Here is a 14,704-nt window from a genome sequence, read left to right as displayed (position 1 = left end):
CAGTTTACAATTTATGATACTTAAATGTTGATCCTTACTGGTTTCTGGGTTGTTCCTGAACAGGGTTGGGTATTGAGCATCGATGGGGACCGGGACTAACATTATTGTTAAAATGTTTTAATTTAAATTCCTTGTTTCGGTACCCAACCGGAAGACTAGTCCACTATCATTTATCTTTTAAATTGGCAATTTTGTCTGGTTAATAAAGTGTACATTTAATAAAAAAAAGAACTATGGTTAGAGCCCTCATTTAAACCATGCACATTTTTATGATGACCTTGTCTATTTAAGAATATAAATCAAGAATAGTTAGGAACCGGAATCGAAACGAGAAATCTGAATGAAAAACGGAATTGCTCAAATTTAAACAATGCCCAAACCTATTCCTGACCATTCTATCCAACTTCTTTTCGTCTGAGGTCGACAATATATGTCTTATACCAGATCTCGGCAAAGTGTTGACATATCCAAATACTGTATCTTGTACTTATGCACAGCTGTTTGAACTGAGGATCTTGGAATCAGAAGTTGTTTAGAAATGGCTCCAAAGGACTTTCCCCAACTTAAGTTAAGCTACGGTTGTCACTGTTGTTGTTGTTTACAAACACATTATGTTCAACTGGCAAAGAGAACCCCCCCTCTCTAGACAAGTGATTATGATCTCTATCGGCAACTAATGATGACAATAATTGTAGAAAAGCTGGCATTTTGTGAAAGTTTATGATATCCTTGTTTGTTGGTTGTGACCTACAGCGCTTCAGTATGGAAGGACTGTCCAACATCCTGCAAACAGGAATCAGACAGACATTTGGAAGCACAGGGAATGAAAAACAGGTAAGATGTTCATTATACAAACGTCGTATATCCATCCATTTTTACCCCTTGTCCCTTTTGGGGTCTCTGGGGGTGCCTATCTCAGCTGCATTCGGGCGGAATACGGGGTACACCCTTGACAAGTCGCCACCTCATCACAGGGCCAACACAGATAGACAGACAACATTCACATTCACATTCACACACTAGGGCCAATTTAGTGTTGTCAATCAACCTATCCTCAGGTGCATGTCTTTGGCGGTGGAAGGAAGCCGGAGTACCTGGAGGGAACTTCAATTTCTATATCTAATTTTAGGGGTGAACCGATTCATCAAAGTTGTCGATAAAAATCTCTAGTAAAATTTGTTGGCAACAAATTTGTTTGTCGATGACATATCCATATGAGTTGGGAAATTGTGTTAGATGTAAATATAAACAGAATACAATGATTTGCAAATCATTTTCAACCCATATTCAGTTGAATATGCTACAAAGACAACATATTTGATGTTCAAACTGATAAACTTTTTTTTTGTTGCAAATAATCATTAACTTTAGAATTTGATGCCAGCAACACGTGACAAAGAAGTTGGGAAAGATGGCAATAAATACTGATAAAGTTGAGGAATGCTCATCAAACACTTATTTGGAGCATCCCACAGGTGAACAGGTAAATTGGGAACAGGTGGATGCCATGATTGGGTATAAAAGTAGATTCCATGAGATGCTCAGTCATTCACAAACAATTATGGGGCGAGGGTCACCACTTTGTCAACAAATATGTGAGCAAATTGTTGAACAGTTTAAGAAAAACCTTTCTCAACCAGCTATTGCAAGGAATTTAGGGATTTCACCATCTACGGTCCGTAATATCATCAAAAGGTTCAGAGAATCTGGAGAAATCACTGCACGTAAGCAGCTAAGCCCGTGACCTTCGATCCCTCAGGCTGTACTGCATCAACAAGCGACATCAGTGTGTAAAGGATATCACCACATGGGCTCAGGAACACTTCAGAAACCCACTGTCAGTAACTACAGTTGGTCGCTACATCTGTAAGTGCAAGTTAAAACTCTCCTATGCAAGACGAAAACCGTTTATCAACAACACCCAGAAATGCCGTCGGCTTTGCTGGGCCTGAGCTCATCTAAGATGGACTGATACAAAGTGGAAAAGTGTTCTGTGGTCTGACGAAAATTGAGACAAAGCTATTGTGTGCGTCTGCGTGGCAAGTGCTTCATTAAAGGCCTACTGAAATGAATTTTTTTTATTTAAACGGGGATAGCAGATCCATTCTATGTGTCATACTTGATCATTTCGCGATATTGCCATATTTTTGCTGAAAGGATTTAGTATAGAACAACGACGATAAAGTTTGCAACTTTTGGTCGCTGATAAAAAAAAAGCCTTGTCTGTACCGGAAGTAGCGTGACGTCACAAGTTGAAAGTCTCCTCACATTTCCCCATTGTTTACACCAGCAGCGAGAGCGATTGGGACCGAGAAAGCGACAATTACCCCATTAATTTGACCAGGATGAAAGACTCGTGGATGAGGAACGTGAGAGTGAAGTATTAGAGTGCAGTGCAGGACGCATCTTTTTTCGCTCTGACCGTAACTTAGGTACAAGGGCTCATTGGATTCCACACTCTCTCCTTTTTCTATTGTGGATCACGGATTTGTATTTTAAACCACCTCGGATACTATATCCTCTTGAAAATGAGAGTCGAGAACACGAAATGGACATTCACAGTGACTTTTATCTCCACGACAATACATCGGTGAAGCACTTTAGCTACGGAGCTAACGTGATAGCATCGGGCTTAACTGCAGATAGAAACAAAATAAATAAACCCCTGACTGGAAGGATAGACAGAAAATCAACAATACTATTAAACCATGGACCTGTAACTACACGGTTAATGCTTTCCAGCCTGGCGAAGCTTAACAATGCTGTTGCTAACGACGCCATTGAATCTAACTTAGCTACGGACCTCGACAGAGCTATGGTAAAAACATTAGCTCTCCACTTATGCCAACCCTCATCTGCTCATCAACACCGAAGCTCACCTGCGTTCCAGCGATCGACGAAGGACTTCACCCGATCATCGATGCGGTCGGCGGCTAGCGTCGGATAGCGCGTCTGCTATCCAAGTCAAAGTCCTCCTGGTTGTGTTGCTGTAGCCAGACGCTAATACACCGATCGCATCTACAGCTTTCTTCTTTGCAGTCTCCATTAGTTATTAAACAAATTGCAAAAAATTCACCAACACAGATGTCCAGAATACTGTGGAATTTTGCGAAGAAAACTGAGCTTTTTGTATGGGATACAATGGCGTCCCAATACTTCCGTTTCAACCGTCGAAGTCACGCGCATACGTCATCATACCTAGACATTTTCAACCGGAAGTTTCGCAGGAAATTTAAAATTGCACTTTATAAGTTAACCCGGACGTATTGGCATGTGTTGCAATGTTAAGATTTCCTCATTGATATATAAACTATCAGACTGCGTGGTCGGTAGTAGTGGGTTTCAGTAGGCCTTTAAATTGCTTGTATCAAAACGTCCCACGTGTCCCACCCCTAGAAATATTGCAAAGTTTGTATGTTGCCGTACAACTTGTTGGCTGCTCGAGTTTCGAATATTTCCACTTTGCTTATGTGATGTTTGCTTTGTAGTGCAGTCTTGAGTCTTCCATTGGTGCAATGGTCTTCCATTTCCGGTGGAAAAAGGGGCGAATCAGAAGTAATTTCCGTGTAGCAACATTAGCATTCGAGCAGACTTTTGGCTTCTGTGCGCTTTATTTAGGTCGTAGACCCGAGGTTTCTTACGAAATACATATTAGTATGGTATCGGAGATTTACACAAATACTCTCTGGTACCAATACCTCCAAACAGTGTTGTATCGGCATTGAAACCCTGTATTTAAGTGATTCTTTGGCGTACCACTGGATGGAGCCCGGGTACCACTACATTTTGAGAATCACTAAATAGCGGATGTCTGAGATACTTGGCAGTTTTGTGGGCATTCTAATAATCAGCATATTTTCCACATATATATGAAGACAGACACGCTAAATGAATTGCGTTCCATACTCTGCTTACCTAAGAGATGCGATCCTCCGCACATAAGTTTAGTAGATCAGCTTTGCGTGTGCTATCAAGTTTGCATGTGTTTTAGTACATGCAAATCTTTAGTAAATCAGTTCCATACTGTATAAGAATGCTTGAAAGAGTGGCAGCTCTTCTTTGAACAAAAAAACAGGAGTGTTTTAAAAATATTGTTTTCTTACGGTGTATTTTGTAAGGGACGGCGACATGACATCACAGATGACAAGTAGTTACATCTTTAATACATTGTAGTTTTGTGTAAAATGCTTTAGCAATTAAGATTAGAAGTGGTGCCATCAATAGTTTTTCCATCTGTAATTCCTATTATTTGTTATCATTGTGTTGTTAACTATTTCCTATTAATCTTGAGGATGTCCTCATTTAATATGACTTTTTACTATTTTCAGTACCTGAACACAGTAATTCCCTATGAGAAGAAAGGCAGCCCACCGTCTGTTGACGATCTGCAAATGCTCACAAAAAGTAAGAGAAGTATTTTTTTGTTGTTGTTTTCAATAACAATGTGGAGAAAGAACATTTTCAGAAAGGATGTGATAGTTTCACTTTGTGGTATTTTCTCCCCCTTCCATTTAGTTCTGTTTGCCATTAAAGAAGACAGCGAGAAGGTGCCTACGCTGCTTACTGACTACATATTAAAAGGTATATACGACAACCTATCAGAATATTCTATCACAAGATACCTGTTTGAGTCGACCCTGTTTATGTTGCTACTCATCTAAATCAAACAACACATCTTACATCCTGTTCTTCTTTTTAGCGAAAGGAAGAAAAATTGCGATTTTTGGGGGAGGGGAAATTTTGCCCATCATCCATAATCGCATGACATGAAATAACACCCTTTAGTCATCTATACACACTTTTATATTCATATATTAATGCTGTCTGAGGCCGAGCCAATCAGTGGCCACGATACTGAACAGCACCCTCTTTTTGGTTTGCTCTCTTTCGGTGGCCAATACTACTGCAGTATTGTTATTTTTAGTTTATTTAGTAATTTGTATGCTGGAAAAGTGTTAATTTAGGACGAAAACATTGTAGAATATGCTTTAATAAAATGAAAAAATATATATCCCAAAAAATCTGTGATGTGGTGAAGCCGAAAGACAATGTGGCAAGGGAGGGCTGTAATGTAATATTCATGTACAGCATTAATCTTGGACAGTGAACATTTAGGGTATCTCTTTCGAGCTACTTCTCCATCAAACACACATTTAGCAGCCTCTCCATTATTTCATGGATAAATGTCCGGTGTTTAGACATTATTTTAACATTCTTGGCGGGCGTTATGGACTCATTCTGCTTCGCAGACTAGCAGAGCTATGCTCAAACTGTTTCACGCTCGGCCATGTTTTTGATTACTTCTTTCATTAATTCAATGAATATCTTATTCTCAGTATTGTCCTTCACACGCACACTGCAAAAAAGATCTGTCGAAATATGCGATAAAAAGACTAGATTTTAGGAGAACATACTTAAAACTAGTGAAATTAACTAGCTGCATGGACAGACAATTGTACTTAAAAAGATGTCCTAAATTAAGATTTGTATATCTAAAAATTAGAATGATGTTTCAGCTAGAAATAAGTATTTTATTTAGAAAACAAACATCATCCAACTGGCGATTCTTAAATTAAGCATCCTTCTTAATTTTAACAATTTTAAACTAGAATAGAAAAATATAATTATTCATGCAAAAATTAAGATTAGTCAATGACGAAAAATAAGTAAACAGCTTTTAAAACTTGGAGCATTTCTAAAAATAAAGTTTTAAATCTTGGCAAGTAGCAGATAATTTGCAGTGCACATTCATACATTAGTTACCATGGTTTGAAAACAAAGGTTTGTCGGTCTCTAGCTGTTAGCTAATGCTAGCAAGTCATACTAAAATTGGAGCACATTGATGTACAAATCGAGGGAATACTAAAATTATTTTGAAAATCTTACAAAAAAACACAATGAGTTTTATACTATGGATATTTCCTGTTTTCTTCTCCAGTGTTGTGTCCTACCTAAAGCCTTTCCCAGCTGAGGGCCGCAGCGTGACCTTGAAATTCGTTCATGCCGCTGGCTGAAGCTGCATGACCTCCCTCCTCTTGGGCCATTATCAGCCATGGATCCTCACCATCAACATAATCACGTTCACCTCAACTACGACGACTGCCTCTTGCTGAGCTCGCCCTCTCTCTCCTTGCACTTAATTATGCTTTAGCCAGACATTTGGAATCTTCAAAGCAGGACAACCGACCTCCTTTTGAAAGGACTTCACTAGTGGAGCATGGCACGCTATAAACCATCACCAGTACTAAAGTGGTGACATCGCATTTATTTCCTCCTCTACTTACATGACATTGCATTCACAAATGATCGCCTCCCTTTATTCTTTCAATTAAAAGAAGATTGAGTTTGAATACAGAAGCCATGCACTGTTTTCTGCCAACATAAGACTGTAGCTAAGTGAAACGAGGGGAAACACAACTATTCAGGTGCAGTATAAAATAAGGCTATTTTTCTTTATTTATTTCATCTGTGAATATGCGGTATTTTGTAACCTTTTTATTTGTATCAAACATTTGACAGAAACTTTTTTTAAACTTTCATTGATGTGACAGGCTGCAATGCAATCCACGTTCTAAAGTCACATTTTGGGGGAAATAAGTATTTGATCCTGCGCTGATGGTAAATGTACAAAATCAGCAGGGAATCAAATACTTATTTTGCCCGACTGGATAGCATACCGTAATGAAACCAACTTTTTCCAGGGAAGCTGTACACATTTGCATAATGGGATAATATTTATGACTTAGGTCGTTGAGATTTGAATCTTACATTGCTTAAACGCCAATTCTAATAAACATACTACCCAAAATATGTCTTTGTGTCTTTGCTTATGTACTACTGACACGAACAAAATGTAAAGTTGCCCTTAAACACATACATCATGAAGAGATGCGGGGTACACTTTGATATTCTTCATCCTTATGTTTACAGTTGCGCGATATACACAATGCTACACGATTAGAGATGTGAGAATTATAGATTTTGACTTTACGATGACAATCTGACTAGTAATAACGGTTTTACGATTATAATGCATGAATTAATTTCACAACCAAAAATGTTTACATAGACATACGTCAGAGATCTTGATGTGTTATTTATTAATGTCGGAAATAACACTAATCAAATAATATTAACTGCACACATTAATAAATATAAACAAAAATATTACTAATAATACAATAATTAACTTAAAATGGTTAATTAATTAATTAATAAACATTGTGTTGTTGAAGCACAATGTGTCGTGCTTGTGCTGAATGTGGCCGTAGGTGTGTGTGAGACATTAATGAATTGTTTTTTTCTATATTAAGTCGGCTAGTATTAGGCCTCAAATTTTTATTTTTTATGGTCAAGGCAAGTGTTGCCTTGAACTTTTTGTCCATATAGATAAAAATAGTGTTCATGTATGAGATCTAGAGCTGCCAATTATGCCCAAGGTAATAATTAAGATTATTGTTATCAATATTGAAATCATGATTTCTAATTGTTAGGTAAAGCAGTGTTGGGGTGTGAATGTAATACCATCATGTCATTTGTAAAGTCTAATAAAAAGACTATAGATAAACGTTATCCATATATCTAAAGACAAATATTAGTTTTTTTTAAATTCATTAACAATATCAACTTGTCAGCTTTTGTCATTACATGATGCCTTTATCTCTATGTTTACGTTTTGATAGTTTAAAAAAAATATATTATTTATTACTTTTTTTTAAGTTATGCACATTTATATGTACCATGTTGATGCTGTATCGGGACAGATTCATTAACACATTAAAACATTAACAAAATGCTGTGTCACATGAGTGGTTTTTAAAGTAATACCTTTGTGACTTGAAAAAAACACAAGTAATGTAAAAAAAAACCTGGTGTTTACTTTTTGATATCAAAATAAAACACAAAGCAGTTTGGCTAATGAAGATGAAGTATAATAAACAAGCTTTGTTCTTCTCCAACGCCTCCCGAGTGTTTCAGTACAACAGTTTGGCCAACAAAAATAAACAGGAGTGACACCGCTCACATCGAATACACAATCTTCACAGCCTGCGTTCAGTTCGATGAGATGACAAAACATTTTAGCTAGTATTGATCTTATTTGAACACTGATACAGTTTGCAGTTAAATAAAGGATGAGTGAACATCGCTGTCAACTAAGTAAAGACTTTATAAACAAGTTGTGACAACGTTCACGACACATCAACAGCTGCATGTTTCCTCACCTCATTAACTCTCAGTCACAGCAGCTGAAGGACACTGTATTGAGAAAATAAAAGCAACATCAAATAGTTTTTTCCTCCGCTGTATACTTTTAGTTTGGGAACAAGTGCATCTGTCTCCAATATTGTACACACCTGTCGGCATCTAACAGCAGTGCGCTCTTAAACGCACGCCGGGAAGCGAGGGAAAAATTATGTTAAACCAAGCGCTTGGCTCCGTTTACTCCAAGGGGAAATCTCCAGAGCAAAGTGTAGCTCGTCTGCCATGATTATCAAGACAAACGACGATAATGCGCATGCGCCTGACTTCGTGTTGCCTAAAATGTATAAATAAATGACGGTTTTCCGGTAATTAAAAAATTAGACGGTGTTCCCAACCGTCTGGAATTTTACCGCAAATTATCATTACACCGTTTACTGTTACATCCGTCGTTCATTAACAAGTAAAAAGTCAAGGGCGGTCATGGCATGTTTCTTGCCGCCGATGTTGGTAAATTTTTTAGTGCATACGGCAAATGACGAGGGCGGTCGTGGCAGTTGCCATGGTTAAATTCGAGCACTGCCTTACTAAAGGTGGCCATTTTTGGGCACCTCACGATTCGATTACTATTCAGGAGCCCCATCCATCCATCCATTTTCTACCGCTTATTCCCTTTGGGGTCGCGGGGGGCGCTGGAGCCTATCTCAGCTACAATCGGGCGGAAGGCGGTGTACACCCTGGAAAAGTCGCCACCTCATCGCAGTATTCAGGAGCCATGATTTGATTAAAAATCAATTATTGATGCATGTTTAATTTATGTATACTGATGCAGTTTTCAATTTATTTCCGTTTCACTAAATAAGCATTTATCACTTGCAACTTTAAAAAACAATGAATTTGGACTAAGAAACAGTTACATTAATTCCCACACTTATCAAATTAATGAAAGTGTGTGCAAAACTGTACCATAAGTGCCCGATAATAAAGGAGTTGGTCGGATCTCTCGGTGAGGTGGCTCGCTGAAGTCAGCTACATTTTAAAACCGTCAGCATTACTTTATTTACAATAAATAAATCGATAATCGATTGTTGACGTTCACTAATCAATTCTATAATCATCCATGTCCGTATTGCGATTAATTTAAAAATCGATTATTTCCCCCACCTCTAATCCTTACTTGTATTTCCGTGGTTGTCTTGCACACTGGAAGGCTGTTGCAAAGGAGGCACAGACAGGCTTATAAGGAAAGGAAGTGTCAGTAATGAAACTAGGCTAAAGATCCTTTCACATGTTTAAAGATCTTTATCTTTGATGAAGGTCCCAGCATTTCAGCAGCCTGACCATGTATTTGTGAATTGTATTGTACCACTCAATGCACTGTAACTGCTTCTCGAGTGAATCGTGTGTTTGTTAACCAAGTTAAGTTAATCATTTGTTTTATTTATTATATTTTCATTTTTACTAGTTATTTATACAATGTAACCATAAAACCTTGTAATACAGAATCAAGGACCACCTGTGAAGACCAATAACGTTTTCTCAAAAAAAAAATTATTCTGAAAGATTGATTATTTAATCAGTTTTTTGATTATTCAAATACTACAGCTAATATATATATATATATATATATATATATATATATATATATATATATATATATATATATATATATATATATATACATATATACAAAGGTGCTAAAAAATTCATAACAATAAAACATATGTACACGTGCATACAATGAAGACTGTGATTCTCTCTATCTATTATTCTCTTTTATGTCTACTAGCTACTGCTACTATTTGAGTTTTTTTTTTGTATATATATATTTCCAAAATATATTTTTTATTTTGCTGTAAAAAATTATATTGTTTGTAAATCATTGTGTGATAGGTCACTTTGGAAAGTACAGTAGCTGTCTGGCCTCCACAAAACGTGTCACTTATCGCTCTCTAGTGGTTCATTTTAGGATCAGTCCAGATTGGCCCAATACACCAGTGACAAATACAAATTATATCTTGATGCAGGATACATTATTTAACAAAGCTAAACAAAAAAAAAAAACGAATGTTACATTTATTATTGAGAATATAAATCTGCCTTCATATTTGTGTGTGTTAGATTTTTTTAGGTCAACATTTTTACGGAGTTAACCTGAAAATGTAGTTTTTTTTCAAAGTTTGTAATAAAATAATAAATATATACAACTTAATATATATTTATATAAAAATTCAATAATTGAAAATAGTAAATCACTACATTACACTATCTGAGCCATGTAATGTAAAATTGTGTGTACCACGGACTAAGTGGTATCTCACAATCTGTGATGTTTATATATACTACCACTTATAAAATACTACTAATTAATGTCAAATATTTAATGTGTGATTTTACATTGTTTATAGGAAATGTACTCTTTGTTTGAAAACGCAAACTGACCATTTTTATGTGGCAGAAACAGAAAGAAAGAAGAATATATATTCATTGAAAATCATTTATTGAGTATCTCATTAACTTTGTTGCTATTGTGACAAACACCCTCGTCAGGAATTCCATTGCAATTTTAAGGCTAAAAGCCATAAAGCGATATTTTCCTATGTTATAAATAACAAAAGTTGAATTGTAATATTGACACCGTATTAAAGTATTACATTTGTTAAATAGCTTCAAAATGAGATTTTTAGGCAAAGAATAAGCTTTTGGAAATTAGCTAGCTTACCTGACATGTGGCCATTTGGAGGATATGTTGATAAAATGTAAAAAAAAAAAAAAGAGTTAAAAAGTCGAAATTATGCGAATAAAAAGTCGAAGTCATGTGATGAAAAGAAATAATAATGAGATACAAAGTGGAAATTACGAGATAAAAAGTCATAATTTTGAGTCGAAATGATGAGCTAGTAACTGGCAGGTACGTAGATAGTCACATGGTGGTCACGTGACAACACACCAACTGTTTCCGACGCTGCACAAAGCAGCATAAATACAAATTAAAACACATTTCAAGTGTTGCTGACACACTTTTGGGTTCATGATAGCCTTTTATTTTTCAAAAGTGAATCTCATCCACGTAGGCTATATTTTTGACGTCAGGCAGCGTCAGCATTCACACAAATTATGAGGTAATTATGCAAAAATAAAGTCAAAATTATTAGATAGAAAGTCATAAATATGAGTTAAAGTCGAAATTCCGAAATACAACATTAACATTATGAGATTTAGAAGTTTTGTAATTATTAAAAAAATAATGATAATTATGAGAGTAATTGTGAGTCGTAATCATGAGATAAAAAAGTTGAAATGAGGTAAAAGTCATAATTATCAGATAAGTGGAAATTATTAGGTAAATAGATCAAAATTATGTGATAAAAAGTTACAAATATGAGATAAAGTAGATTTTTATGACTTGTATCACATAATTTTCTCATTATTGTATTTGTTACCTTTATGAGACCTCCGAAAATAGCCTACCTCTTTAGGACCACCCTTTCTAGATGTATAAAGATTTGTATTTACAACATTAATAATATACACATACCATGCAAATATAAAAAAGGTAAGATTTTAGTTTAAAAAAAAAAAGTTTTTGTTTGTAAATGTTTTTTAATTTTCAATATTTACTTCAAGTTATTACAGTATGTCTCTATATACATATTTATTTTATTAATTTTGGCCAAAGGAGGCGCATTTCAATTTCTTACACACACTTGTTATTACATATGTTGACCAGAGGGGGAGCACTTTTAAAACCGACACACAGTCAATTTGAAAAATCCCTCCTTTTTGGGACCACCCTAATTTTGATAGATTTCTCCACCAGGGGTGTAAATGAAACATTCTCTATTAGATGCAATGGTTTTCCGTATTGGGACCAGAATTTATGTCCTAACTTGATCACCGGTCCTCATATGGAAGCTACTTTTCCTTGTTGATGTCTTAAGAAGGGTAGAAATACAAGAACACACACACACACACACACACACACACACACTCACACACACACACACACACACACACACACACATCTTCTTTACTTTTTAATGTAAAATACCATACAAAGCATTTTTAAGAACATATTGTAAATATGGATGGTACATGTGCACGATGGTGTCTCAAACTGAGACCATCAGTAAAAAAGACCAATCACTACGAGTACAATTGTACAGTACAGTAGTACAATACAGTACAGTAGTACAGTCCATCATAACTGATATAGCACTTCAGTTCATAAAACATTACTCATCTTTTATGGTGCACGAGTGGTATCATATTTTATTTCTATAAAAATAAATACTTTGCATCTATCATCAATAAAATCCTATTGTTTATAATCCACAGTTTACAATTTTAAATACTGAGCTTGGTGAATATTGTGTGTGTCAGTTCTTTTTTATGACATAAATATGATGAAACTCACTTTTGTGTGTAAGTGAAACTTTGAAAACACACTATTTTGTTTTCACCAGCTGGCTAACATTAGAAAGTTTCACTGCACTGTTTTGACAAGAGCAACAATCTCAATTTCTTTCTTGAACTTCATACCACATTACAATAAAAGAGAATATTATCTCCAGTGTAATGACAATACAGCAGGCCTGATGACGATCATTTTACATAATACTGTACATATTTCAAAGATAAATCCAAATAGTTTTTCAAAATATACTATAACCAATCCAGTGTAGGTAAAAAAAAACATCTTAGCTTTGAGTTATAGGCAACAAAGCATATTATCTTAATATTTAAAAAATATATTTCATTAATTTAATGTTATGTTTCACAATACGCTGAGAGCCAATAAAAAGAGATTTGAAGAGCCGCACTTTGAAGTACAGTACAACCATAGCCAAGCTGCTTGCTATCAACAACACACGAAGAAAAGTAATAACTTTGTATAGCAATCATGGCTAGAAATCAAACAAAAGCATGGTGAGATATGAAAACGATGCATATTGTTTCTCTTTGGTTCAGCATCCAGTCTTCAAGGCAGATAATGACATGTAATCTGAGAATTGGAAGTTGCACCCACACACACACACGCCTGATGTTATGTTTTACTAGAATAATTAGAATAAAATAAATAGAATATTTACATTTCTAACGCTGCTTGAAAATTTCAATAAAAACATGATTTAACCCATCAGAAGCGGTTATGTTTTTTTTACACTCAAGTTTTAAAATGGCAGAATTAAAAGATTTTAAATGTTTGACCATACAACTTTATTTTTAACCCTTTCTTCCGTAATACTTTTAAAAGTTGGACATCTTTCTGAAAAATTTTTATTTGTGTAAAAATTCTGACTTTCATTGTATTGTATTTTGGCAGCATCTTTGTAAAACGCAAACTTTAAACATGAGAAAGTAAGTTTTTTCAAGTATTTTTATTTAAGTAGGAGTATTTTTTTTACATTTATTTTTTAGAGTATTTAAGTATTTATTTTTCTTCCCACAATTTTGCTAGCTTATTCTTTCTACAATTTTACCCTTGAATTTTCAAAATTATTCATGTCATATAATGACTTTTTATGTATGACTTTTTTTTCTTAAAAACACATGATCATTCTCATAAAATAACAGCTTTTTCTTTCATTATTGTCATATATTTAGGATTTTTTTCTTCCATCCATATTACTTTTTTATTTTCTAAAATGATCCCTTTTTCCACTAAATATTTCAAATTTCTCATAAAATTACTCCCTTTTGCCTGTACAATACTTTCAGTAATTCTTAATTACTATATAGCAAATATTTTCCATATTTGACCTTTATGTTTGTAATATTCTGACTTCATTCTCATTGTATTTTTGTATTATTTAATTTATTCTCAGTGTGGCTTTATTACTCCATAATAATCCAGTGGACATGAGTATAGTCTCATGGTAACCACTCCAGATGTTTCCTACACATTTAAGCACAAAGCTGTATAAAACAAATTATAGCACATTGCAGTCCCTCCAGGTATTCGCTGGCTTATTATTGATTTTTTGCATTCTAGAATGCTTGAATTTGCAGCAGCTTTTTCAGAAAGTTATTTTATTTGTTTACCAAAAACATTGACTCAAATTGTGATTTTATGAATTTGTAATTGTAACCTGAAAAAGCACAGGATTTCAACCCAAATTGGAAAACAAATACGGCGTAGATGTTTTATTTGTTTTATACCACACAGACTTAAAAATTTACACTAGACGGCAGTAAAAAACACATACTCAAAGCTCATTGTCAAAGTACTGTACTGTATTGATTAATGATATCTAATAATAGTAATAATTAATGACAATTACAGAAACCAAAGGCTTCCTTACACTAGCACGTCCACAAGTTTCAGACATTCTCCGTGTAAATTTTACGCTTGAAAAGCGTTTGTCCATCTTAAACATTCGTTCATGTTAAGAGCATCTGTGAACTGTTTAGAGCAACCTTTTGTATATTGTTAATTTTTGTTTGTAAATGAGAGACGATGAGAGATTATCATCATACCCAATGAGAAGGTTTTCTTAAGTGC

The 14,704-nt window shown here is 34.9% G+C and overlaps 2 protein-coding genes across 3 annotated transcripts in view; one reads left to right on the top strand and one right to left on the bottom strand.

The window, feature by feature from the left end:
* The window catches only part of fez1 (fasciculation and elongation protein zeta 1 (zygin I)), a 32,584-nt gene extending 25,774 nt beyond the window's left edge, over positions 1-6,810 (top strand). For both annotated transcript variants that reach the window (XM_061961889.2, XM_061961888.2), the window contains exons 7-10: positions 754-834; positions 4,329-4,404; positions 4,516-4,581; positions 5,939-6,810. In XM_061961889.2, coding sequence (XP_061817873.1) covers positions 754-834; positions 4,329-4,404; positions 4,516-4,581; positions 5,939-5,955 — 240 coding nt within the window. In that variant the 3' untranslated portion in view covers positions 5,956-6,810. The remainder of the gene's footprint in view (positions 1-753; positions 835-4,328; positions 4,405-4,515; positions 4,582-5,938) is intronic.
* A 7,509-nt stretch (positions 6,811-14,319) lies between these two features.
* The window catches only part of esama (endothelial cell adhesion molecule a), a 168,459-nt gene continuing 168,074 nt past the window's right edge, over positions 14,320-14,704 (bottom strand). Inside the window, exon 7 of the mRNA XM_061961891.2 lies at positions 14,320-14,704. This exon is cut by the window's right edge and continues 1,245 nt beyond it. The gene's annotated coding sequence lies outside the window, so the exon portion shown is untranslated.

This window comes from Nerophis lumbriciformis, linkage group LG09 (assembly GCF_033978685.3).
Source record: "Nerophis lumbriciformis linkage group LG09, RoL_Nlum_v2.1, whole genome shotgun sequence".
Lineage (NCBI taxonomy): Eukaryota > Metazoa > Chordata > Actinopteri > Syngnathiformes > Syngnathidae > Nerophis > Nerophis lumbriciformis.
This window is presented reverse-complemented; position numbering and strand designations above follow the sequence as displayed.